At 51.3% G+C, this 25,411-nt stretch overlaps 1 protein-coding gene across 1 annotated transcript in view; it reads left to right on the top strand.

Annotated features, from left to right (window-relative positions):
• Positions 1 to 25,203, top strand: part of UBR4 (ubiquitin protein ligase E3 component n-recognin 4) — a gene marked incomplete at its 5' end in the record, with an annotated part of 128,561 nt that extends 103,358 nt beyond the window's left edge. Inside the window, 17 exons of the mRNA XM_079726660.1 lie at positions 403 to 483; positions 2,545 to 2,632; positions 3,157 to 3,284; positions 4,167 to 4,274; positions 4,809 to 4,928; positions 5,603 to 5,793; positions 6,244 to 6,417; positions 6,782 to 6,881; positions 10,886 to 11,104; positions 12,025 to 12,138; positions 13,314 to 13,456; positions 13,928 to 14,053; positions 15,143 to 15,337; positions 18,007 to 18,231; positions 21,461 to 21,551; positions 22,246 to 22,408; positions 24,824 to 25,203. Of these exons, the coding sequence (XP_079582786.1) occupies positions 403 to 483; positions 2,545 to 2,632; positions 3,157 to 3,284; positions 4,167 to 4,274; positions 4,809 to 4,928; positions 5,603 to 5,793; positions 6,244 to 6,417; positions 6,782 to 6,881; positions 10,886 to 11,104; positions 12,025 to 12,138; positions 13,314 to 13,456; positions 13,928 to 14,053; positions 15,143 to 15,337; positions 18,007 to 18,231; positions 21,461 to 21,551; positions 22,246 to 22,408; positions 24,824 to 24,888 (2,331 nt within the window). The 3' untranslated portion in view covers positions 24,889 to 25,203. The remainder of the gene's footprint in view (positions 1 to 402; positions 484 to 2,544; positions 2,633 to 3,156; positions 3,285 to 4,166; positions 4,275 to 4,808; positions 4,929 to 5,602; positions 5,794 to 6,243; positions 6,418 to 6,781; positions 6,882 to 10,885; positions 11,105 to 12,024; positions 12,139 to 13,313; positions 13,457 to 13,927; positions 14,054 to 15,142; positions 15,338 to 18,006; positions 18,232 to 21,460; positions 21,552 to 22,245; positions 22,409 to 24,823) is intronic.
• Positions 25,204 to 25,411: the final 208 nt, after the last annotated feature.

Genomic DNA, 25,411 nt, shown 5'->3' with positions numbered 1-25,411 from the left:
CTAAATACTGGCACTTTAGCCCCTGTGCAGATTTCTGGCCCTGTATCTGGTACCGTCTGGCAGACAACACTAGGGTCTGGTGTTATCGTATACATGGTGAAAAGCATGTTGGTGAAATAGAGAAAATTGTCTTCTTTGGTGCTGAGCTGAAATGGATTCAGGATAGGAGAAGGTCCTCAGCAGTTTTTTAACCTGGAGTCTTGGTTTGGGTTAAAGCTGTTTGTAACCCCTGAACTTGTGCACAAAATTCTGCGTGTTGCGCACACATGTGCATTTTTTAGAGAGAGAGAGTCGATAGGTCCCTGATGCACAGACATTATGCCATAAAGCACCCTTTGACCTTGAAACTTACTTGCCTTACAATTATTTCCAAATAACAGCATCATTTTCTTTTCTGTTCAGCTTCTAGTGAACAATAAAATCATTAGTTTGGACCTTCCTGTGGCCGAGGTTTACAAGAAGGTCTGGTGTACCACGAATGAGGTATGTGCTTGTTTTCTTGCTTGGAGGTGTGGTTTGACTTGCAGGCTTGTACTGGGAAGAGCCGTTGTTCATCGTTACTTGCCCAGGTGGTAGCAGCATGTAAGGACCTTTACTTCCCCTGTCGGTGTTGGTGTGGAGAAAACCAGTCACCTTGTCCTCCTTGTGAGGCAGCTTACTGGTGAGGGGAGAGGAGCTTCAGGAGGGGTGAGCATTTCCTGGCCATGCAGCTGGCCCGGGCAAAGTCTGAGGAAGCCCGGTGATGGGGAGGGCTTGCTGTCAAGAGTGGACACCTCTTGACTGAGATTAATCTCAACTATCATGGGCTTGCTCACTTTTCAGAACATTTTCCAGTACTGTGTCGAGGAGCATAGTTTTTATTTTACTAGTTGGGAAATTGAGACTCAAAAGGCAGTTGTTCTGAAGGAGTGGAAAAGGGAAATGAAGGAAGCATGACACTGTGGTCCTTTTGGCCACCTCAGTACCATTTGTCCACTTATAAAAGTCAGATATTCCACTTCCCCCACTGACATTTTAGCATCAAAACAACCATACATATTTAATCCCTGATGCACCTAAAAAATTAAGACCAAGCTTCTCTGGGCGCCCTTGTAAATGGTGGTGTGGAACCCAAAGAATATACGTCGTCAGCCTCCCCTTTTGAACCAGGAGCAGGAAGTTGGGATCATTTGTCCCTCCCATTAATGCGCTTAATCCACCAAGGGGTTCTTCTGGCAAAGTCCAGAGTTTGTGGAACCTTTTTTTTTTTTTTCCGGTACGCGGGCATCTCACTGCCGTGGCCTCTCCCGCTGCGGAGCACAGGCTCCGGACACGCAGGCTCAGCGGCCACGGCTCACGGGCCCAGCCGCTCCGCGGCATGTGGGATCCCCCCCAGACCGGGGCACGAACCCGCGTCCCCTGCATCGGCAGGCGGACCCTCAACCACTGCGCCACCAGGGAAGCCCCAGTGGCACCTTTTTATCCGGGCCTTCATCAGCTTCCCTTTTTACTTTATCCCCCATTTCCCTGATAAGCAGCCCATCTCTTCAGCTACAGACAAGGGTCTGTTTTCTGTGTCTCTCTCTTTCTGTCCATGGTCTATGGCTGTCCCCTCTCTTAGTTCCCACTGGGCTTCCACAGCTGGAAATGCTCTGGGACCTGTCCTGACAGGTTCTCTCCCTCCAGGGTTTCGTCTCCTGAAGCTGAGCATGGCTTAGAGGCAGGCAGCTTGAATTAGTATGGTACCTGCTCTCCCACTTAATTTGCTAGAATGTGACTTCAAGCCTCCATTTCTCACCTCCAAAATTAGGATAATACGACGTGCGCTAGAGTGCCTAAGCTGGTACCTGGTGGAGAGTGAAGTCTCATGATCCAGTTTAGGAAAGTTGCTGGAATCTTCTAATTTACAAGACTTATTTCTAGTCATTCTCTCAGGTTGTAGGTTTAGCTTGAGGAAATTTGGATGAATCCTCTCCTTGCTGTGGGGTTATATGAAGACCTCAGGATCTCCCTAGGCAAAGATTGGTGTATTCTGTTTTCTTGCTTTTGATTCCTGAGACTTGAATCGCAGCCCTTTGATCTAATTGACTTCCCTCGTCCTGATCCCCTGAGTAGTGGTCCCTATTGATTAGAGAGACTTTGTACTCCTGAAGGAGGCACAGGCTTGGAAACAGAACTGGGCTTATAGCTGGATAACTTTGAACAAGCTGTGTAACCTTGTATAAAAGGGTAATATAAAGTGCCTAATTAGCATAGGGCTTAGCGCAGAGTAAAAACAATAAATACTAGCTGTTATAGTTAGTACATAGTTTTAATGAAATTAAGTGAGGTAGTGTCTGTAAAATGCTTCACACAATTCCTGGCTTGTAGTAGACCTTAAATAAAATGAGCTTTCTTTCCTCTAAGTCAGTTGTAGTGCATCTGGATTCTAGATTTTGTGGTTAAGACCCTGCAGAGAAATAGAAGTTGTCCACACCGCCGAAGCATTAAGCAAGACCAGGTGTCGAGTCCTTTGCATTTTCTGGGCCTGTTCACAAGCACATTTCTCCAACTCTGTCTGCTCAGGGAGAGCCCATGAGGATTGTTTACCGGATGCGGGGGCTGCTGGGCGACGCCACCGAGGAGTTTATCGAGTCCCTGGACTCCACCACGGGTACGGCCCTTCCCACAGACGCCACTGCACGTTTGGTTTGAGGACTGGGAGCGCTGAGCAGCAGTTCACGTCCTGGGACTTGGGGGCAGTCTGGGCAAATGCTCTCTCGTAATTCTGTTCAGAATTGAGGGGGGGTTACTCCTCTGGCTGAGGAAGAACGCGGTTATCAGTGGCCCCGTTCAGATGCCGCTGGGGCCATGGTGGGGGGTGCTGGGGGAAGTGCAGCGAGCAACAAATGAGTGTTCAGGGCCCCTTATTTAGGGTTTTTGTTTTTGTTTTTTTCGCTAGTGGTTGTAAATGCGTGTATTTTCACATATTTGAGTAAACAATTTTAAGTGACTTGAAACTTTAAAAAAAGTTACTAAGAGTGAGACAGTGAAGTTTGATATCCAATACTGACCCCTTTTATTGGCTACGTTCTTTAGTGGAGATACGGAAAAGGGAAGTAGCCCCCGGCCTGGAAGAGGGCTGTGCTTTATTCCTGTCTTCACCTCCATTTTTGCTTGGCTTCCCTTTTCTTCCAGACGAAGAAGAAGATGAAGAAGAAGTGTATAAGATGGCTGGTGTGATGGCCCAGTGTGAGGGCCTGGAATGCATGCTTAACAGACTGGCAGGGATCAAAGACTTCAAGCAGGGACGACACCTTCTAACAGTGAGTTGGAGGCAGCTAAGTGGGAGAGGCCCCCGTGGACAGAAGCTTGTGACCCCTGCCATTTAACCCTAGGGGGCAGCATGGTGCCGTGGACCAGTGCAAGCCAGTGAAGGACCTGACAGCCTCCTTGGCCCTCTCTACACTTTAGGCTCCCTCCCCCACTCCCCTCTTCCCTGCCGAGTCCTCCCGAAAAACCAGCGTGATAGCAAGCCTTCTGCTATATTTCTTTAGTCACCTGTGGAACCAGTGTCTAATTGTCTTTCCCCAGAAAGCTGCACCTGTGTCAATTATTATTATTACTGCTTTTTAAAATGGCTTTTGTAAGTAACTCTTTAATTTTTTGTAGGATTTTGTTTGGTTGTTCATCCACCTGTCTCATTAGGGAAGAGCAGAGGATTCTAAAGGCACCATACATATTACCCTGTTGTTTTCACCTTCAGGGAACATGAGAACATACATATTGTACCCATGTTTTCAATGAGCTACATGGTTCTGAGCTCCCACGGGCCATGAGCTTTGGCATCTTTCTGTTTACTGTTATTAGTTCAGAGTCTGAGTTAGTACTGGCATTTCCCCCAAGACAACAGGGCATCACCTATTCCACGAAGAATTAGTGTCCTTGCCATAGTTTTAGAGACGGCAGAGATATATATACCCAGCCCACGGGAGCTACTGCTGGAGAACATTGCTGTTGAGTTGCAAGCCTGACAGGAGAGCCCAGCCACCGTATCATGTCTCCTTAAGGAAACTTTGCTGTCCTCTGTATTTCAGGGGGAGTATGTGCTGATTGTACACGACCCCTCTTGGACATTTCTTTCCTGCTTGTCCCCATGTCTTCACTCTCAGATGGTCTCATGGGTTTTGACTGGCTTTTCTTGTCAGGTGCTGCTGAAATTATTCAGTTACTGCGTGAAGGTGAAAGTCAACCGGCAACAGCTGGTCAAGCTGGAAATGAACACTTTGAATGTCATGCTGGGGACTCTCAACCTGGTAAAGAGTGTGGGCTGCAAAAGACAAAGAATGAGCCTCGGTGGGGGAAGTCCTGGGTGGGGGAAAGACATCTCACTTCTGGGCTCAAGTGAAATGGATTTGTGGCCTTTTCAAGCCCTTCATCTGTCTAACTGATGGGCACAGAGGCTTGAATTATTCAGGCTGTTCCTATATCCTCCTGCTGGCTCACCCCGTGCTGCTGCCATGGCACCCGAGAGCTTCCTTGTTTCTTTCCTGAATTCAGATGAGAAGCAAGAGGAAGTTAGTCCCTACACCAGTCCAGACTGCACCCCAGTGGGAAGGTAGTGCCATTCACCTCAGGGCAACCAGAAAGAAACCGAAACGTCGTTTTCACTGTCCTCAGAAACCCACACACTGCCTGTCTCTCCATGCATGTACACATGTACATACACACACACACGCACAGGATTTCCGGAATGTAAGGCCACGAAGAACATCCTTGAGGAGCAGATCCCATGAGCAGTGAGTGGTTATGGTCTGTCCCTAGATTGACTGGGCCTCCTTCTCCTGCAGGCCCTGGTAGCTGAGCAAGAAAGCAAGGACAGTGGTGGTGCTGCTGTGGCCGAGCAGGTGCTTAGCATTATGGAGATCATTCTGGATGAGTCCAATGCTGAGCCCCTGAGTGAGGACAAGGTGAGTGGAGCCCGGTCTGTCCACCCGCAGACATCGTCTCATTGCCAGCCACTGGCTTGTTTGTGTCTAGCTGTGTCAACCAAGAATGATTGAACCTGCCCAGTTCACGGTGACATCATTATGTTAAAGCCTGAAATCTGGATTCAGAGGAAACAAAGCTGGCTGTTTCAGTTGATAGACACGGGCCTTAGTCCAACCCCTCAATTCACAGTTGAGGAAGCTCCAAGCCCAGAGAGATGAGTGAGCCGTTCGATATCATATAGTCGGTTACTGTACAGTTGGGGGCCTAGAACTCAGGTCTGCAGCTCCCAGTTCAGTTTCTCTCCACTTAGCACAGCCACGTGTTCCTCTGTTCTTGTTGGTGCTGATGGTTTGGCTAAAGATACGACCAAATGAATACCAGGCAGCCTGCATTCTCTCAGGGGAGGGGAAGATTGTGTTGGTATATTTTGACCACTTGAGACTATTAACAGAGCCACTGCAGAAAGTTAGAAACGAATTTGTGAGGTAGAACTCACACTGCTGATTATTCCCCAGGAAGTGCTGAGATGCTGTTCTTCTAGGGCTACTTCTGATGGCTCTGATGGAAATGGATGAGCTTTAAGGGCCAGATGTTGGCTGCAGCCGAAGTCCCGACCTTATTAGTGGGCCTCCCGTCCTCTCTCTTACTGCAGGGCAACCTCCTCCTGACGGGTGACAAAGATCAACTCGTGATGCTCTTGGACCAGATCAACAGCACCTTTGTTCGCTCCAACCCCAGCGTGCTTCAGGGCCTGCTTCGCATCATCCCATACCTGTCCTTCGGGGAGGTGGAGAAAATGCAGACCTTGGTGGAGCGGTTCAAACCGTACTGCAGCTTTGATAAGTATGTTGCTTAGATTTCAGACAGCTAAACGGGAGTCCCTGTGAAAACCCTGAACTAGTTCTGTGAGACTAAGGAAGAATCACCTGAGTTTCTATTAGATTTTTGTGTGTTAGTCTGGCCTTTAAGGGGCTTGGTCTAACTGGGGAGGCAAAAAGTAAAATACATTGTGTTAAAGTAACACCTGGTGAGGCAGAGAAGGAGAAGTGGTTGGTGACATGGGAAGGGGATATGACAAGCTGGAGGGAGTCACGTGTGCAAAAGCATGAAAATGCAAGAGGGGGTTGGGAGTTAGGGGGGCGTGGCAGGAGCCAGATGAGAAGGGTCTTTATGTTATGCTCAGGAGTTTAGACTTGATCCTATAGGCCATTGAAGATTGTCAACCAAGAAAAGGACGTGGTCCGCTTTTGTTCCTCCTTTCACACTCCCAGGGTCTTTGCTCCTTCCTCCTAGGTATGACGAAGATCACAGTGGCGACGATAAAGTCTTCCTGGACTGCTTCTGTAAGATCGCAGCTGGCATCAAGAACAACAGCAACGGGCATCAGCTGAAGGATCTGATCCTCCAGAAGGGAATCACCCAGAATGCACTGGACTACATGAAGAAGCACATTCCCAGTGCCAAGAAGTAAGGGGCACCTCTGTCAGAGGGGCTGCTCTCCTTCCCCTCTTTCTGGTTCCTTTTCTCCTTCATCATCTTGGCATCCCTCTACCTTCCTTGGGGTCTCCCTCCCCTTCTGGAAGCTATCAAGGTGACCATGCAGCCCTTGGGGCTGTGGGAAAGGATGGCAGTTAGTTGGTTTCTGTTTCAAGGAGACAGAAACTTCTATCTGGTTTCACTTCTACCTGGTTTCTCAGCTGAGTTGGGTGGTCCTTTGTGATTCTTTATGGTACGCTTGTAGGGTCACATCTCAACAAGCCAGAATCAACAGCCGGTTTCTAGGTGGCCTTTGCTTCTCTGGCCTGCTCATAAGCCTCTCTCTGCTTTGCAGTTTGGATGCTGACATCTGGAAAAAGTTTTTATCTCGCCCAGCCCTGCCGTTTATCTTGAGACTTCTTCGGGGGCTGGCCATCCAGCACCCTGCCACCCAGGTGAGTAACCAGCATGCACGTGGGCCTTATTCTGGAGCAGGACACGTCATGTGAGGGAACCACACCCCCTCTCCTCATCTGCCGCGACTGAGTGAAGGTAACCACCTTGATTAGCCTTTAGATGGGAGTTGCCCTAATGTATAAGACTCCCAGATTAGAAGGACTCTCAGAAGTCATCTGGTTCATCTCTCTGAGTGCAGACAGGATTAAGTTACATTTGTGATTTCCTCATTCAACTCATTCTTATGTGGGGCTTCTTTATCTCACGGCTTAGCTGAGCAGCAGTTGTGAGGGTGTGGCTGGCCAGAGGGTAAAAAGAGTTTCGATTTCTGGCCGTAGTCCCTGGGACATTTGTAATGCCATCACTACCATTTTCTGCTCTGCCCCAGGCAGCCAAAAACTTGGTTCTCAGGGAGGCCCAACCCTGTCCGCCATGTTGCTCCTCCCTGATAGTCACTGGGCTGAGCTATCTGTTACTCTCACAAACCCTAATTGGCCCAGACGGGTGGCCAGTCTGGATTTGTTTTTTTTAATTAAACTTTTTATTTTGAGATTATTGTAAATTTACACGCAGTTGTTAAGAAATAATACAGAGACATCGTGCGTACCCATTACTTAGTTTCTCTCAATGGGAACGCCTTGCAAAACTATAGGAAATTTATCACAGCCAGGATATTGACATCCATGCAGTCAAGATTCGGGACCTTTTCCTTACTGCAGGGATCCCTCCTCTTGTCCTATCTATCTATCTATCTATCTATCTACTTATTTATTTATTTAGGCTGTGTTGGGTCTTTGTTGCTGTGCGGGGCTTTCTCTAGTTGTGGCGAGCGGGGGCTACTCTTAGTTGCGGTGCGCGGGCTTCTCATTGCGGTGGCTTCTCTTGTTGCGGACTACGGGCTCTAGGTGTGCAGGCTTCAGTAGTTGTGGTGCGTGGGCTCAGTAGTTGTGGCTCGCGGCCTGTAGAGCGCAGGCTCAGTAGTTGTGGCACACGGGCTTACTTGCTCCGCAGCATGTGGGATCTTCCCAGACCAGGGCTCGAACCCATGTCCCCTGCGTTGGCAGGCGGATCCTTAACCACTGTGCCACCAGGGAAGTCCCTATCCTTTTATAGCCACATCCACCTGCCCTGGCAACCACTGATCTTCTCCATCTCTGTAATTTTGTCCTGTCAAGAATGTTGTATACTAAATGGAATCATAAAGCATGTAACCTTGGGGATTGGCTTTGTTCACTCGGCATAATTTTTTGGTGGTTTGTCCTGGTCATTGTATATATTAGTCGTTTGTTCCTTCTTACTGCTGAGTAGTGTCCGCGGTGGGGGTGCACCGTGACCCATTTAACCATCACCCATTAAAGGGCGTCTGGGTTGTTGCCATTTTGAGGCTGCTGTGAATAAAGCAGCTGTGAATGTTCACGTGCAGGTTTTTGTGTGAATAAGTTTCCATTTCTTTGGGGTAAATGCCCAAGACTGCAGTTACTGGCTTGTGTAGTAGTTGCATTATTTTGTTTTACAAGAAACTGCCAAACTGTTTTCTAGAGTGGCTGCACCACTTTACATTCCCATTGGCAGGCTGTGAGTGGTCCGCTTTATCTGCATCCTTGCCAGCATTTGGTGGTGCTTCAGCCATGCTGATAGACGTAGAGTGATGTCTCGTGGTTTTAATTTGTTTTCTCTAATGGATAATGACACTCACTGCACATCTTTTCATGTCTTTCATCTGTCTGTCTGCTTCAGTGAAATGTATGTCCATATTTTTTGCCCATTTTCTAGTAGTAGTGTTTGTTTTTTCAGTGTTGAGTTTTGAGAGTCCTCAGGGCTGCATTTTTTGGTTGTTGTTTAGAGCTGTCTATCTTGAGTATAGTTCCACGTTCTCATTTAGTGATCTGTTCTGATAACTCATTCCAAAAATGTGGTTAATTGGCTACAGTAAAGGTTCTTCCATATATCTCACTCAAATAACTATAGTACTCAACTTTTGTTCAGTTCAGTGGAAATAGTCATAATTACTACATCTTATGGGTAATTCTTCCTACGTAAGAGTTTTCACTTTTTTTTTTACCCCTATCCTTGTAACATCTTTATTTTGAATGTGGGTAAGTCAAGGGACAGAGTTGTAATTTGGCTAGTGGCAACACATTGACCTGAGAACTCAGGTCAGTGGATTCCAAGCTTATTCTTAGTTACTAAATTGAATTCTTTTTTAAAAACAAGGCTTCATCTAGTTAGATACTTGGCATTCATACTTCTGACCATTCACTTCTCTTTTAGCACGTATTTGTGTAGTGCCTGTCGTGTACCTGTGCTGCACTAGGTTGAGGCAACGTTGGCAGATGAGACAGTCACAGCTCCCTCTGGGAGCTTACTGTCTGGTGGAAGATGGAGCCGAGGACATAGTGATAACAGAGCAGGGGGTAAATGCAGTGTGGAAGGGGTCAAAGGGAAGGGGATCTCTAAGAGGAGAATAGGGTGCCCGCAGAGGCTCAGTGGTGAGAGAGCTTAAAGCATTCCAGGAATTGAAAGCAGTTGCATTGGAGGTGAGACATGGCAAGAGCCGGCACTGGAGATGTAAGCGTGGGTCCACGTCACATGCCCCACTGAGAAGGGTGTGGATTGTCTCCTGAGGGTAGTGCGCCTGGCCGTACCCTAGAGGGTGAATTGGATGGAGGTGACAAGGGAGGTGGGAAGAACAGTTGGCAGGCTTTTATTGTGATCTAGGTGAGAGGCCATGGCGGCTGAACTCCAGTTAGTGAGGTGGACAGCGAATGGATTCGACAGAGATCTGGGAGGTGGAATAAATGGGATTTGGAGATTGATTGCACGTGGGCAGTGAAGAAGCTGGGTGAATCAAGAACTCCGTTCCGTATCTGAACTGAGTGACGGGAGTGGTGATGCCATTGAAAGAGACGGGGGACTAAGAGGTTTGGGAGTGAGTTGGGGGAGGAGAGTCTGTGAGGTTAGATTATTAGTGTGTGGTCTGTCCTCCTAACTAGAGTGTAAGCCTCGGGAGGGGAGGAGCTTCACACGCATGTGTGTGCACAGACGTGCACACAGTAAACAGCCCGAATGTTAAGTCTAGGGGACCCGTGGAATATTCAGTAGGCAGTTGAACCGCAATTTCAGAGTTGAGGAGTGTGAGACGAGAGCTAGCCTGTCATTTCGCTGAGGTATGAAGTGGAAGCATACCTGCTGTGAAAACAGATCTGTGAGCTAGTGAGTGACCTGAGTTGAGTGCTGAGCTTTCACACTGCAAGTTGGCTTTGTTGTTTTCGATTTATTGTCAACTGTGTGGTAACTGGCATCAGCTCACCAGTGATGGGGTGGTGTGGATTTCGCAGTGAGCTCCCCTGGAGAGCTTTTGCAGATTTCCCCTGCCTTCAGTGTTGTGATGTTCTCCCACCCCTGTGGATAGTGTGGTGCTGTCGTGTAGCAGCTGCCAGCATTTTTAAGCACAGGAGGTTTTTGTTTACATCTATTTCTTTCTAAGTTTTTTCTTATCCCCACTCCCACGTGTGGTTGTACGTCTGGAATTCCTAGGTTGAGAAAACTGCTGTGCTCCTGGGTTTGGTGGACGCGGATGAAGAACTTAGCACAGCCCCCGTGAACATCAAGGGCCTTCTTTGCTTGGTGTGGTTGCTGAGTTCACCACTGAGGCCTCATCAGGTGCTGCTTCTCCAGGGACTCTTACCTGAGCCCCTCTCACTTTCACTGTGCTGAGCACTTTACGTATGGCATCTGATTTAATCATCATGGCGGCCCTGGCCTGCCCCCATTTTATAGACAGAGTTATGGAGACTGAAGAGCATGGTGACTAGTCAGAGGTTGGTGGCAGAGCCTAACCTCCTCCATTTGTCCGAATCTCTTGAAGTGTAAAATCAGAGGATCTGATTGAAACCAAGCAGATGACATGAGATTGTGCACATTTTTTAAACCTTTAAGCTCCTGAGAAGAACGCTTGTTTACATAATTGGAGGCCTTCATCTCTTTGGTCCCTTCTTGACAGGTTCTGATCGGAACCGACTCCATCACAAACCTGCATAAACTGGAGCAGGTGTCCAGCGATGAGGGCATTGGGACCCTGGCAGAGAACCTGCTGGAGGCACTGCGGGAACACCCTGACGTAAACAAGAAGATAGACGCGGCCCGCAGGGAGACCCGGGCTGAGAAGAAGCGCATGGCCATGGCCATGAGGCAGAAGGCTCTGGGCACGCTGGGCATGACGGTACAGCCACGGCCGGGTCCCCGCATTCTTGCCTACCCTGTGGCACAGTCATTTGTGCTCTGGGGTTTCAGAGCTGGGGTTAGGGATGGTGAAGGTGAAGGCTGTGGGCAGGGGGTCGGTGTACTGGGCATCGTGCTAGATGCTTCACCTTCTTTCATCTTCCCGACAACCCTTTGATGTGTGACTATCATTGTTCTGCTATACAGATGAGGTTCAGAGGTTAAATGACTTAACAAGTTCACAGAAGCATTAAAAATGGTGATAATCATTGTTTATCAAGGATTTACTATATGCCAGGCACTGTGCTTAGGCAGCTTCCTTGTAAGATTGTAAGATTTAAGCTCTCATGTGCTTCTGAGAGGTTGATTTTATACCCATTTTTCAGATGAACTGATTGAGGCTGAGAGGTGAAGTAAATCGGCAAGGCACATAACTAATAAGTGGCTGACAGGTGTTTGAACCTGGGTCTGCTCGACAAGAAGGGCTCTGTGCTCTTCTCACTGTCCTACCTTGGAGGAGGCAGAGGTCCTATGAGAGCCTTCTCCAGACCAGCGAACTTGAGTGTCAGCAGTTTTAAAACTCCCATGGGAACAGTAAATGAATCATGCTGCAACAGCCCTTGTCAGCCGCGAGCTGGTCTTGCTGGCACAAAGAAAGGGGGCTTCTTTGTTGGCAAGTGGCACCTTGCCAGGGTTCTAGCTGGATGGTTACCTCTGCTTCAGTGGTTCCTGTAGGAAGAGAATAGCAGGAGAATCTGGGTCTTTATCCTCATTAGAAGCCAACTAAAGAGATGTCCTTTCAGTGCAGCAGTCCTTTTCATGTATGTGGAAGGTCAACCCTGTGTCTGCGTGTCCCCAAGCTGCAGTGAGAGGGTTTGTGGAAATTCCCATCTGACATGCCACCTGGGGTTCCCCTTACAGACCAATGAGAAGGGCCAGGTCGTGACCAAGACGGCGCTCCTGAAGCAGATGGAGGAGCTGATTGAGGAGCCGGGCCTCACATGCTGCATCTGCAGGGAAGGGTACAAGTTCCAGGTACGGCTGCAGGCTTGCGGTCAGTCCCAAGGGCCTGGTGGCCTCCCTTACCTGAGGCCTTTTTGTTCTTAGGCCAGAGTCAAGGCTCGTATCTTAGGGCCAGCTGTCCTCTCTAAAGGTGGGAAGGCAGACTGATCTGAATGGTAGTCTTCATCGTCATCAACAGCTACCACTCACTGGGTCCCTTCTGTGTGCCAGGCCCTGTGCCCAGAGCCTTTATGTAAACTGGGTAGTTTTATCTTTAAACCTGTAAAAAGCCCTAATTTATGGATGAGAAAACAAAGTTCATGTAGCAGAGCCAGAGTTCTAGCCCAGGCTTTTCTGACTTCACACCTGGGACTTCTATTTATTTATTTATTTGTTTATTTTGCGGTACGCAGACCTCTCACTGTTGTGGCCTCTCCTGTTGCGGAGCACAGGCTCCGGACGCGCAGGCTCAGCAGCCATGGCTCACAGGCCTAGCCGCTCCGTGGCATGTGGGATCTTCCCGGACCGGGGCACGAACCCGTGTCCCCTGCATTGGCAGGTGGACTCTCAACCACTGCGCCACCAGGGAAGCCCAGACCTGGGGCTTTTAAAAACACATCATACTGCTTCCATATTCAGATAACCTGGGGAGAAGGTCAGGACCTTGGCTTTCTGGGCTCCACCAAACTCGATTTAACACCCAAAGGAGCAGAACAGCAAGTGACCGGTTTGCTCCCCTAAAGGCCTAAAAGGCATCCCTCTTCCTCTCCAGCTTGAATTTATTACTTAGCACCCAAGCCTGTTGAAGGGCCACTACCGTGGGCCACAAGCCCTGTGAGTCCTGCTGTGACGCAGGCTCCTTGGAGCTTTCTGGTCAGTTTTGAAAAACGTGACTTAACAAGAAGGCACTTTATTCTTCATTTTCAGATAAAAGAAGCAAAAAGGAAGGGACCATTCAGGCTCGCATTTCTGCCCTCTGTCTCGCAGCATCCACTTTATTTCAGTTGCTCCCCACAACCCCCATTTCACTGGGGCTCTGCCCAGCCAAGTGCTTAACCAGGAGACTTGAGGGGCTCACCATCACCCCCTTTCCTGAATGCATCCCTTCCTAGGATCGTAGACCCTCGGGGCCCCTCTGCTCTGCTTCACCTCCTTTCACAGCCTGCCTTGGAGTTTCACCTCTCCTCCTTTTTATGTCATCTTTGCAGCCCACCAAGGTCCTGGGCATTTATACCTTCACCAAGCGGGTAGCCTTAGAGGAGATGGAGAACAAGCCCCGGAAACAGCAGGGCTACAGCACTGTGTCCCACTTCAACATCGTGCACTACGATTGCCACCTGGCTGCCGTCAGGTGGGCCTGGCTCTTGCGGGGTGGCTCCTTCACTAGGCCTCCCCTTGCATGTGCTTCAGTTCTAGCCCTGTGTGACTTCAGGGGAGCGGGCAGCTCGCCAGAGGCCCTGGACTGGGAGGGGGTGGGACTGCCACCCCTGAGGCTTTAATTCTGTTCCTTAGGCTCTGCAAAGTATGGCTATGGCGTCCTACCTTCAGCCATACAGGCCCAAGTGCCATTGCTGCCATATGATCTGGAAAAGACACTTGGCTTTTGGCCCAAGGCTGGTGAGAGCAGCCTTGCTTACTAGAGGCGGTGAAGCCGGCATTTACCATCGTGGTTACAAACGGCTGCTCCTCTCTGTAGAGTCAGGCACACACGGGCCAGCACTTCCTTAGTGTCAGCAAACCCTCCTCCACCCCCGCGCGCCCAGGTGCCTGGTTGCCAGATTAATTCCAGCAGACACTTGTCCCTGCTCTCCTCCCATTCCAGGCTGGCTCGAGGCCGGGAAGAGTGGGAAAGTGCCGCGCTTCAGAATGCCAACACTAAGTGCAACGGGCTCCTTCCCGTCTGGGGGCCCCATGTCCCTGAGTCAGCTTTTGCCACCTGTCTGGCAAGGTGAGTGTGGGACATCTTGCATGGTAGAAAAAAGAGAGGATTTCCAGGAGATGGGGGAAGATCAGCTGTCAGTGCGGCCCCGGGGAAGCCATCTCCTGTCGCCTTCCTCAGGAATCCATGTCTGTCTTTGCTTCCTGACAGGGGAGCCCGTCCGGAAGAGAGGGGACTCTGCTGGGAGAAGCCAGCACCCTCAGCGTCTGGGGCCCCAGGTGGAATCTCTGGTTATCTGCTACCTCTCCTCCTTTGCTGATCTTAGGACGCAAAACACAGGACCCCTGACTTGGTCCTCGAGGCCAAAATTTCCCAGAGTTCACTTCTATTTCTCTGAGGTTTAAATAATGAAAATAGCTTGATGGCGTGGGGAATATCGGGCTCCTTTCAAAGCCTCCCTTGTCTTAAAATCCAGAGTAGAGTAGCAAAACCTTCTGTGAGGTCCTCATCTCTTGCAGATGCCTTGTGCAGTGGTGCCCTACCCCAAGTCCTATTGTAAAGCTCGGGGATGAAAAGGTACTTACCATAAACCAGGCACTTGGCAGTAATAATGATGAAAGTCATGTTGGGCAGCATGTTGAACTGCTTACCATGTGTTGTTATTATACACATTCTACAGATGAAGAAACTGAGGCACAGACTTAATCAGGGGCAGAGTCCAGGTGGTTGGGGATGTACATTGACATAGGAAAACCTTTTATTTGGAGGTTGAGGAGATGATTCTTATGGATAGATCACGTTGTCAGTCAGAATGGATAAGTTCTACATTTCTTCTCCCAAAATGCACTTCCAGATGTGGTCACAATATGTCCTATGACATTAGTCCATCAAGAAATGCCCCCCCTGCTCTCCCCCCACCCCCAAACCGGCGCGTTCTCCTCAGAGCTTGGAGAGCATCGCGTTCAGTCACAGCAGAAACAAAAGCGTGCTCTGCTCTTGTCTTCGCCCGAGCCCAGCCCTTGTCCTTGACTCCCCCTTTCATTCTCTATCCATCTGTGTAACCTTCACAGCCATCAGGCCAAAGGGAGGCTCTGCCTTCCCAGCTGGGTCTTCACCAGGGAGCTTGCTTCCACTTCACCACCTGTTCTCTTCTCCCAGGCACAATACTTACCTCCAGGAGTGCACGGGCCAGCGGGAGCCCACGTACCAGCTCAACATCCACGACATCAAGCTGCTGTTCCTGCGCTTCGCCATGGAGCAGTCCTTCAGCGCGGACACTGGAGGGGGCGGCCGGGAGAGCAATATCCACCTGATCCCGTACATCATCCACACCGTGCTTTACGTCCTGAACACGTCAGTACCTCGCGTCTCAGGGCAGCACTGGCTGATCCACCCCGTGTTCCTCTGCCCAACAAGCTCTCCCGGCTTTTCTGTAGCCATTCCAGTTAGTTCTAGAACGAATGTCTGGCCCCAGGCAGCCTTTACCGAATCACACAGAGTAAAGAGTACGGTGGCTTCCTTTTCCAAAACTGTCTCATCTACCAGCACGGGCAGCCAAGGGCTGCCTCCTTGAACTCACCTTCAGCCCAGAGGGGAGCAGGAAGCGGGAGAGGCCAGATCATCGAAGCTTCTACTTCAGTGTAGCTGCTACTTGCAAGACTGTTCCCTTGGATGGGGGAGGCCATGGGTCAGGGCCACACACAGTCACTGTCAAAGGCACACAGGCTGTTCCAGGTGAGCGTTTCACAGCTGGAGGATGTGGCAGGACCAAGGACCTGGACTTGCTATCCCTGTTTCTTCTTCAGTGAGCGAGGCTTCTGGCAGCTGTGAGCGGGGAGGTGTTGTTGAAGATTATTTGGGAAAGTCAACTGAGAAGGAAGGTAGCCCAGAAAAAAAAACAAGATTTGTATCTTCATCTGTACGTTGTGGAGCAGTTTGGAAACACTAAGGGGGTAGAGAATAGTCTTTCGTTCCACCCTAGATTTAAAAAGCAAACTAAGAGATTTAATATACTTTAGCTCTTAGATTTGATTTAAATAGTTTCGTACTTTTAGGCCCCATCTTCTAGCGAGAGTTTTACACACGGGTTGAAAGGCTGTGTACAGTCCCCCCAAGGCAGCTGCAGTTCAGTTTAGGCAGCAGAACAATTTGTCTCTTCTCCTTTCTGGTCTTCAGCAAAGTGATTTTCCCCTTCCCTCCCATTTCCTTGTGAGAGAAAAGGCTGACCTGGAGACCGCAGGCTTCATTGTTAACCAAGAGGCACTGGCGGGTCTCCACCAGTCGTTACATCGTCTGCTCGGCTGTGTAGACTGTCAGAAGAAACACCTGCGTCATTGACAGCACGAACGTTCCCATTATCCAGACTGTGCTTCAGGCCTGAGCAGTGCTGATTGCTGGTGTCCGTGGGGCCTTTGACAGAGCCGTTGCCTCTTCTTGGCAGCAGTGGGGTGGAGGGGGCCGCCCCAGTCTCCGGGGAGCAAAGCAGACCCAGAAAGGCCGCATGATTTGTCCAGCAGAACAGAGCTGGTGGCTTCAGATGTCACTGTGTCTGTGAAATGCCAGACACTTGTAACTCATGCTTAGTTTCCTTAGTTGGGGAGGGAGCGGGCTGTGTCCTGATGGTCTCGGTCAGTTAGAGGCTGAGCCGGAAGCTGCATGAAGAGGCACTGTTTCCCAGCCACAGCCTGCTTCCCTCGCAGGTTCACGCTGGTGTGAGCTTGGTCACGGTGGGCGGGGGGGTGCTGGTTGAGCAGGGATCGCTGCCTTTGGTGGAACGTTTGTATATGAAGGCGAGTATGTCACACACAGACGAGCCAGCGCAGAGTGGAGTGGGTCGTGCGATGGCACAAAGCTTCTGATTTCCAATTCTGGACACTCCAGTCTAGTGTAGCTGCCTGTTCCATCCATGTTCATCCATGGAGCAGAAGGGTGCCTGGTGTCCCCGTACCATCCCCCCTGCTTTCCCACAGTTCAGTGCCTGGCAGTGCCATGTGCAGACCTGGTAACTTTGATTCAGCCGCTACTAGTGTTGTGTTTTATTTCCCTTCAGGGAACTAGGATGGGGCGTCAAGCACTCTTGGCCTGAGAGCACCATCCAGGTCGTAAGGAGAGAGTGTAGCCAGAAATCTGTAATAAGGAAGTGATCTCTCAGTGCCCGTCTAGTGACCTGTCGAAGCTTCATTGCAGGTGGAGAGTCCACGCTGGGGAGGCTCTGGAGCCAGATTGCCTGGGTCACAGCCCATTACCTTCACGCCTCACTGTGTGGCTTTGGGCAGAATATTTACTCTCTGTGCTGTAGTTTCCCCTTCTGTAACGTTGGGAGAGTACCTGTCTCATCTGGTTATTGCGAGGATTAAATGAGATAATCCATGGAAAGCTCTTAGAACGGGCTTGGCGTTAAATAAAGTTGATGATCACCATTGTTGCTGCAGTTCAGGCAAGAGCGAGACGAGAAGCGGTGCTCGCCGGGAGGAATCTGTTCTAATGGAGGAGAGAGGACACAGACACATAAAAGAACACACCAGAATAGCCTAGGAAGGGCACCGGCTGCAAATGCCGTGTGAACAGTTAGCTGTACTGAGACTCGTGGAGTCGGGGAGTGTGGGCTGTGGGCTCAGAGACTCTGGGTTCACTGACTGGTTTGGTGACTTTGGTTGTGTCACTTCAATCCCCGGGCCTTGAGATACGCTGGTAAAGAGGTGCTGGCTGTCACCTTCCAGAGTTGTCAGGACACGTGGATGGCGGAGTGTTTGTGAATGTGCTGGACACACGCGCAGTTGGAAATGTGTGGAGCTGGGCTGGGGGGTGGGGGACGAGGAAGATGCCCCCGAGGAGGAGTGGGGCGGGGCTGGGGGTGCCCCGCTTGGAGAGGAGGCGGGAGGGGCGGTGGAGGACGGGTGGGGGTTCCGTGAGCCGAGCGCTCAGGAAACTTAAAAGAAGACAGGAGATTGAGCAAGCCTCCTCCCCTCTTGCTGCTCGTGCCTTGCTTCTGCCCTGGTTTCATGGTGCTCCTTTTGTTCCAGAACCCGAGCAACTTCCCGAGAGGAGAAGAACCTCCAGGGCTTTCTGGAGCAGCCCAAGGAGAAGTGGGTGGAGAGTGCCTTTGAAGTGGACGGGCCCCACTATTTCACTGTCCTAGCCCTCCACGTCCTGCCCCCCGAGAAGTGGCGAGCCATACGCGTGGAAATCCTGCGGCGGCTGCTGGTGACCTCTCAGGCCCGGGCAGTGGCTCCAGGGGGAGCCACCAGGTCAGTGCTTGCTTCGGGAAGTACCTGCTTCAGGGAGCCATCTCCTGGGCCGCCTGTCGCCCGGACTCTGTAACCGCTGTGGGTAAAAGCTGCCCGCGGCGTGCAGGTGCTGAGTGGAGGCGCCTCGCTTGACTCGGTAATGGACCCTGAGCCTTCCCGGCCGGTCACACCAAGAGTCAAGGCCTGACGCCGCCGGGTGCCTGCCCCTCTGGGTCAGGTGTTCAGGCACTAGAAGTGTGGAGCCAGGCTTACCCCTGGGAGCTGCCCTCAGGGAGGAAGCCAGCCAGGCACAGGGTGAGGCCTCTCAGGAGAAGGATTAGGGCCGGCAGGCAGTTGAGACAGGTAGCCAGGTGCTCCGAATCTTGCTGGTCTGCGCATAAACCAGCAAAGCTTCCTGGGGGCTGTGCTCGGGGATGTTCCTTTCTGGTATTAAAAGCTCCTCATCTCCCTCCTTGGTCACATTCCTATCCCATCTGCCCCCGCGTTCCATGAGCCGTTTTTCTTTCTCTGCTGTTGGTGTGGACACCTCCCTAAGAAGGAAGGCATTTCAGGAAGGAAGTGGTCTTTGTTTTCATGACCCCGTGCTGTGATTTGGGTCAGCTGGGAGGTGTCTTGAGGCAAACAACTGCAGACAACAACAGCGAGAAGCCCTTTGCGACGAGTTCACAGATTGCCCCACGCCGAGGGGACTCCTTGGCGCTACTCTTGGCCCGTCGTGGCCCCGAGCAGTCTGCCCTCCCTGGGCTACAGAGTAGGCTATGAGTTGTCAGCTTGCTTCTGCCCTTGAGGGAAACCTGCTTCACTTTGGGAAGGTCTGTCCTCGTGTGTCTGCTTTCACTAGGATCCGAGGGGACATTTCCAACAAGGGTGCAGGGGAGGAGCTTTTAGGCCCCTGATAATGACAGACCAAGGGGAAGCAGCCTTGGCCTGAATTTGCACACCTGGTGTCAGCACCTCCATCAGCGCTGATTTATCAAGTCGCTAGTGGTAGGCGCCTCGTGGCCCGGGTAGACCAGGTTGGAGCTCTGCTGTTGGATCCAGCCGGTGCCAGCCTCTGTGTAGAGCAGGAGGGGCCGGTCTTGTTAGATTCCTACCTAGCCCCTGCCCCCATTCCAAACATAGCACTTTCCAGTGTTAACCAAGAGCCTGAAGCATTAATAGTTAACTAGCTGCTAGGAATCAAAAGTTAGATCTGGAAGATACTAAGTTGTTGATAAGCCAGGCTCGGCCTGTATCCATAGCACGCAAAGTGGCTATTTACTGGGCACACGCTCTCGGTGACAGGTGTGAAATCTGAACCCACGGGAGCTGTGTTGCTTTCAATTAGGAGACTGGAATTCATTACTGTCCCAGGCAGTTAAGGAAAAGCTGATTTGGTCACAGCTTAATTAGGAAATCCAGTGTGAGCTGCACTCATGAGTTGCCATTTCCTCTGTAGCAGTTTAGTCACCTTTACTAATTAACCTGAAATAATTAAGTTGGGCAGGGCCACCCCAGATTCCTGCCACCAGTGCGAAAGAGCTGCAAGAAGCAGCAGCCCTGGCAGGGTGTCAGGGTGTGAGCAGGGTGCCCTGGAAGCAGGGTGGCAGAGTGCTGGCCATCAGCACGGTGTTGGGACACCCTCCGAGGAGGGACATTTAGGGGGTGACCCCCTGGTGATTGGGGCAGTGCCACTGGCAGCAGGCTTTGTCCTCAGCCCATTGTGGGGTGGGGGGAAGCAGCAGGTACACAACAATCTAGGAGTCTGCACAAGAGAAGTTGCCCTCTTCTGCGGGCTTTACATTCAGGAAAAATGATTCTTCTGCCAGGAACTTGCAAGTATTTAAGCCTGGGACTTTCCTAGGCTTCCGTCAGAGCCTTTTCTGTTCACTTGTCTGCCAGCGCACGGAGTTGCAGAGAAAGAATTCTCATCGTCGTCCACAGGCCCACCTCGCAGTAGTTTTCCCTTTTGGCTGCAGCATCCTCATGCGTGGCGGTCGGGGAGGAGGTGGGCGCTTCGGAGATGTTGGGGGGAGGGAGGGTACAGGTAGCATACCTTAGCGAACAGAATTGTCTCATTTTATTATTTGACTTTACTCTGGTTAATAACTTAAACATTGACTGAATGTTGGTGTGGTTGACCTGTTTCATGCTAGGTAGTCCCTTCGCTTGAGGCCCATACAGTGTAGTTTTAGCTTCTAAATGAATAACATCTATGCTTGTCTGATGTTTATGATTCTAGCGTATATAAACACGTGGTGCGTGCGTGCACACACATTTTAATACTAAGTTCTGGTCCCTTTGGTATGGGCTCTGTTCCAAGGTATAGAATCTCCATGACAAGGGTTTATCTAGCCTTTACCTATTACAGATATGAAGGCAGTTTGCAGACAAAACCTCTCCTAGATCTTGGGCTGTAGAAACCAAGCCCTAGCACCGGCACTTCACTCACCGTGCAGAGGGGGTGCTGGTCGTTCTGTACTTCATGGTGGCTCTACCTGCTGTAATCATTCCTCAGACCAGGAGCGTCTGCCGAGAAGGCGGTGGACGCTGTTGTCAGTGACGGCCCTCCATGTTCCAAAGGCCTGGCTGCTCTCTAATCCCAGACTGCATCACTGGATTAAGTAGCAGCGATGCTGGTGAGCATCCGGGATTAGCCCGGGATTTCGGCGATGTTGGGCCAGCTGTGGCTCTCATCTGAGACATCACTGTTGTCCGACGCCAGGTGTCTCCCAGCTTGCTGGTTTTAACACGGCACGTGGTTGGCAGATTACTGTGTGGGACTGCTTTAGGTCTGCTGGCTGCTGGTAAAAACTCTCCAAGTGGGAGTGTGAAGACTGAAGTAGAACCTTGTTTCCTCCGGCATTTATTAGGTCCCGTCAAGTCTGAGAGCGCGTGTGGGGGCTAAACACAGGGAAACCCGGGACTCTGCGGCGACTCTTTAAGGCAGTAGCCTTTTGTCTTCCGTGTTGCAACTTACGTCTCCCTCTTTCCCATTTTCCCTGGCTTAGCAGAGTCGCTACTAAAGATGACTCTGTCACGCAGCGTCTTGTGGTGAATAAACCTCTGGGTCCCAGGGCTTCAGAAGCTCTGACCCGTGGCTGCTTTCCTCTGAGAAGATGGCAAGTGGCTGGAGCTGAGTGATGCTCAGTGCCCGTGACTCTTCCCCTGCTCCCAGAATGCTTGGCTCTGTCCTTGTGAGTATCCTCCCGGGGTCTTCACGGACATGGGATTTGGTTTTATTTTCCAGGCTGACAGACAAGGCAGTGAAGGACTACTCTGCTTATCGCTCTTCCCTTCTCTTTTGGGCCCTCGTTGATCTCATTTATAACATGTTTAAGGTAAGGAGGCCGCTGGGAGCGTGGCCGGGTTTGGCAGGGGCGTAGACGTCTGTGCTTGTGGCTCTGACCCCGCCTCGGCAGCTGGCTCCTCCACCAGCCTCCCCCGAGAAACAGGCCGACCCGCCATGGGGAGGGGTTTACCCTCTAGCTCCGACCCCTGCGTTTGTAGACTGCATTTTGTAGCCATGACCGCTCCTGTGACCCGGTCTCAGGCTGCTGCAGACCCTCTTCTACAGGCAGCTCTCCCCCCGCTCCACCCCGAGTCACCCTCTGTTTGCTCTCGTCCCCTCTGTTTGGATCAACTCCGTTGCCCTGTGTGAGTGTAACTTATTCCAGCCCAGTTTATAATAGGGACGCTCCTCTCAGCCTTGAGAGAATCGGAGAGTTTGGGGTGGTTCCTTTCATCATCTAAATGAAACAGCTGAATTAAAGCATGTTGATGAGTCCCTCTTCTTGGGGAAATGCCGATGGTGGAGGGGATGGGGAGGAAAGAACGCATCGCCTCTCGAAGCTTGTAGATTCATGTGACGTGTGCTTAGGAGAGGGGCTGTGAGAGGAATGAAGTGAAATTTTATTGTTCCTGGAAGCCGAACACATCCTCCAGGGAAGACTTGGATGTGTGTGGGAGGGCTCTCTTCTTCCCTGCCTGACCTGAGCGACCCGCCCAGCCTGTGTGTCCTCTTGCTTCTCGTAGAAGGTGCCGACCAGCAACACGGAGGGTGGCTGGTCCTGCTCTCTCGCGGAGTACATCCGCCACAACGACATGCCCATCCACGAAGCTGCCGACAAGGCCCTGAAGGCCTTCCAGGAGGAGTTCATGCCAGTGGAGACCTTCTCAGAGTTCCTCGACGCCGCTGGTCAGTGTCAAGGTTTTTCACCTTTCACAGACCTTAGTGGGGCTGGCCATCACTTTCATCTTCACACACAGGAAAAAACAGGCGAGAACCAGCCTGTGGGCCACCACTGAGGGGTCTGGGAGAGATGTGTACATACCAGGTCCCTGGTAACAAGATGTGGCCGTGACGTGTGGCTCACTTCACCCCAGGTGCTGTGTTCCTCATGCACGCGCGTTCCCAGTCCGCAGGGCAGCCCTGTGTGAGGTGGAGCTGTGGTTATCCCCATTTTACAGATGGGGTAACTGAGGCTTTGAAGATTAAACAAGTTCCCAGTGGGGCATAGCTGGAAAATCACTGGACCCCCTTTTGGTTTCCTGGCTTCTTACGACAGTTCGGAGAACTAACATGGAGCTTACCTGTCTTCCTCCTGCCTTTCGGGGACTGAGACATCTTATGTCACAGCTGCCCCCGGGGAGGTGTGGAAGATTTCAACTCTGATTCTTAAGATAAATAGTAAATATCAAAAGAGAGCAAAGAACATCTCTGCTAGTAGGGATAGGGCAGTGCTTTGAAGTGCTGTCACATGAGACATCCTCAGACAGTTCCTCATCCCCCAGCTGGTAAAAATGAAGTCATTGTTCTCTCCTGTGTACAGGTTCATTATACAACAAATTTGTCATCCTAATTGCAAACACATTAAAATTTGTTTGGATTTCATAACCAAGCATCAGGTGACAGCAGGGGGAGGTGACTTGGGCCAGTGCTGGGAAATCAACCCAGAATTTAAAGTCCCGTGCCCTCTGAGGGTGTGGGCCCTGCAGTCCAGCCCCCCATCACCACCGTCCTTTCCAAGGTAGGGCTCCCAGAGCCAAAGCAGCGGGAGCCGCACTGCCTAACTCTTCTGTGAGCTTGTTTCCTTTTCCCTGATGCCAATTTTGTCAAGTGTGAAGAGCAAGAAAAAATCTCCCCAGATCCCACTATCAAGAGAAGGTCGCCACTAGCATTTTCTAGTCTGTCCTCTGGGCACTAAACCCTCAAACGTTCGGAGTGATGCTCAGTGTGAATTCCTCTTTCTTCCCCATGGAGCTTCCCCAAAGCTCCAGGCCTTTCTTCCAGTTTGGCCGTTTGTTGCAGTGGCCTCAGTGGAAGCCATACTGGACGGGCCTTTGCTGGTCTGGTGCCTCCCTGTTACCTGTCGGTCAGAGGTTGCCACCACTCACCCCAGTTCCTTTGTTAACGTCACTAGATGCTCCCATGGGTGTCTTTTCAACCTAGACATTTTACCTTGGCTACACTCCTTGCTTTCTTCAGGAAGTGACCCCGACTGAGAGCAGGTAGCCTGTGTGTCTGTGTCCTCAGGGCCCAGTGCCTTACCTGTCACCCAGGGGTCTGGTGAATGTCTACAAAGACTGTCAATATGAACGTCAAAGTCCGAGGAAGAGGAAGAAGAGGCGGGCAGGGGAAGGAAGGTATTCCCCTTTGTTCAGGGCTTTGCATCAGCCCTGGAGCAGGGAAGAGTGGGGGGCAGTTCAGGCGGGAGGCCTCTGCCGCCTTCTACTCAAGCGCAGGCGTTTACGGCAGGGCTTTATTGCTTTGTTCAAACTGGTAGGAAATTTCAGAACATCCGACACACCCTACTCAAATGCAAGGACGAAAACACCTTCCAAACCAGCAAGAGCTGATGGGGGCCACTCCTCCTGCAATTAGCCCAGACTTCAGTTTGAGTGTTGCCCCGCCTTGGGGTTAACGACCCCGCACTGGTCAAATGAGAGCCCTGCTTGTGAGGGAGGGGCGGGGCCGCAGGGGACCTGATGCTGATTGAGCGAGCACCTTCTGTGCCCTGGGCACTTTCACATAACTGGCCTCATCTAATCACCGGGGTGATGTGACAAGGACTTGTCACTGTCCCCATTTGGCAATGGAGGAAACGGAGCTCCTGAGCTCTGGCAGCTTGCTCCAGGCCCTGGACTAGGGGTTGGGTTCTTTTACCCTACCTTGTTCTTCCCAGCCCTCGAGGGCAGTGGGGTTTGCCTTTGTTTGGCCCCAGGTCCCTCTGAGAATCTGCTGAAGGCTGTAGACATTCTCTCCAGAGGACCCCCCTCCATTGCGCACTGAGTTTCAGTGGACTTACAGGCCCCTGCAGGGTCCATGGATCCGGGTTTAGCACCTCCGCCCTGGGGAGATCGTGAGCTGGCCGCTGCCACTTTAAACGCCTTTAATCGTGCCGCAGCGCCAGGTGTCGGAGCCCAGCTCCCCTCCCAGGACGAGAGTGTTTGCTCGGTGACTGTCTCTGCGGTCATCGCCGGTCTCCCGTGAGAAGCTGTGTCCGAGCTTGTCGGAGCACAGTGTGTTGTTCCCCGCGTGGACGCAGCCTCCGTGACTCGGGGGCTGGGGGCTGTGAGGGCCGCTGCTAAGCAGTCTCTGCCTGTTTTCCAGGTCTCTTATCAGAGATCACTGATCCGGAGAGCTTCCTGAAGGACCTGTTGAACTCAGTCCCCTGAGCACCACACGGAAACGGCGGTCAACAGAGATGGAAGCTAGCCTGCCTCTGTGTTCTCCCCTCCTGTGTGTGATTTCCGCCACGGGTTGCTGCATCGTTGCTCCATCATTGCTCCTCCCTCCTCCCTCCCTCCCTTTTCTTGGAGTGGCTTGGGGATTTTAGGCTTCCTGTTTTATCTCGTGTGTGTGGTGCACTAGCTATGAAGTTGTCTGTAACCCAAGCCGTCGAGGGACCTGTACATACCTAGGAGCCACGAGTTGTCCTGGCCAACTGAATACTTGAGTGTGCACATCTTGAGAAATAAACAAATGACTTAATACACATTGAAAAGGAAGGTGTTGCCTGTGCTTGAACCCCTCCTTAGTGACACTGGCCAAATACTTCTCCTTGACTGCACAGCCCTTTCTGGCGTCAGCAGGGAGGCCTGCGTGTATCACATTCGCTGTCTCTTGGCGCCAAATGGAGCCTGTCTGTTCTCGGCCAGCAAGTTGGGGCACCGCATTTGACGGCTATGATCTTTCCTG

Source organism: Hyperoodon ampullatus (assembly GCF_949752795.1).
Source record: "Hyperoodon ampullatus genome assembly, chromosome: 2".
Classification (NCBI taxonomy): Eukaryota; Metazoa; Chordata; class Mammalia; order Artiodactyla; family Ziphiidae; genus Hyperoodon; species Hyperoodon ampullatus.
The sequence above is the reverse complement of the archived record's forward strand: the minus strand, read 5'-3'. Positions and strand labels throughout refer to the sequence as shown.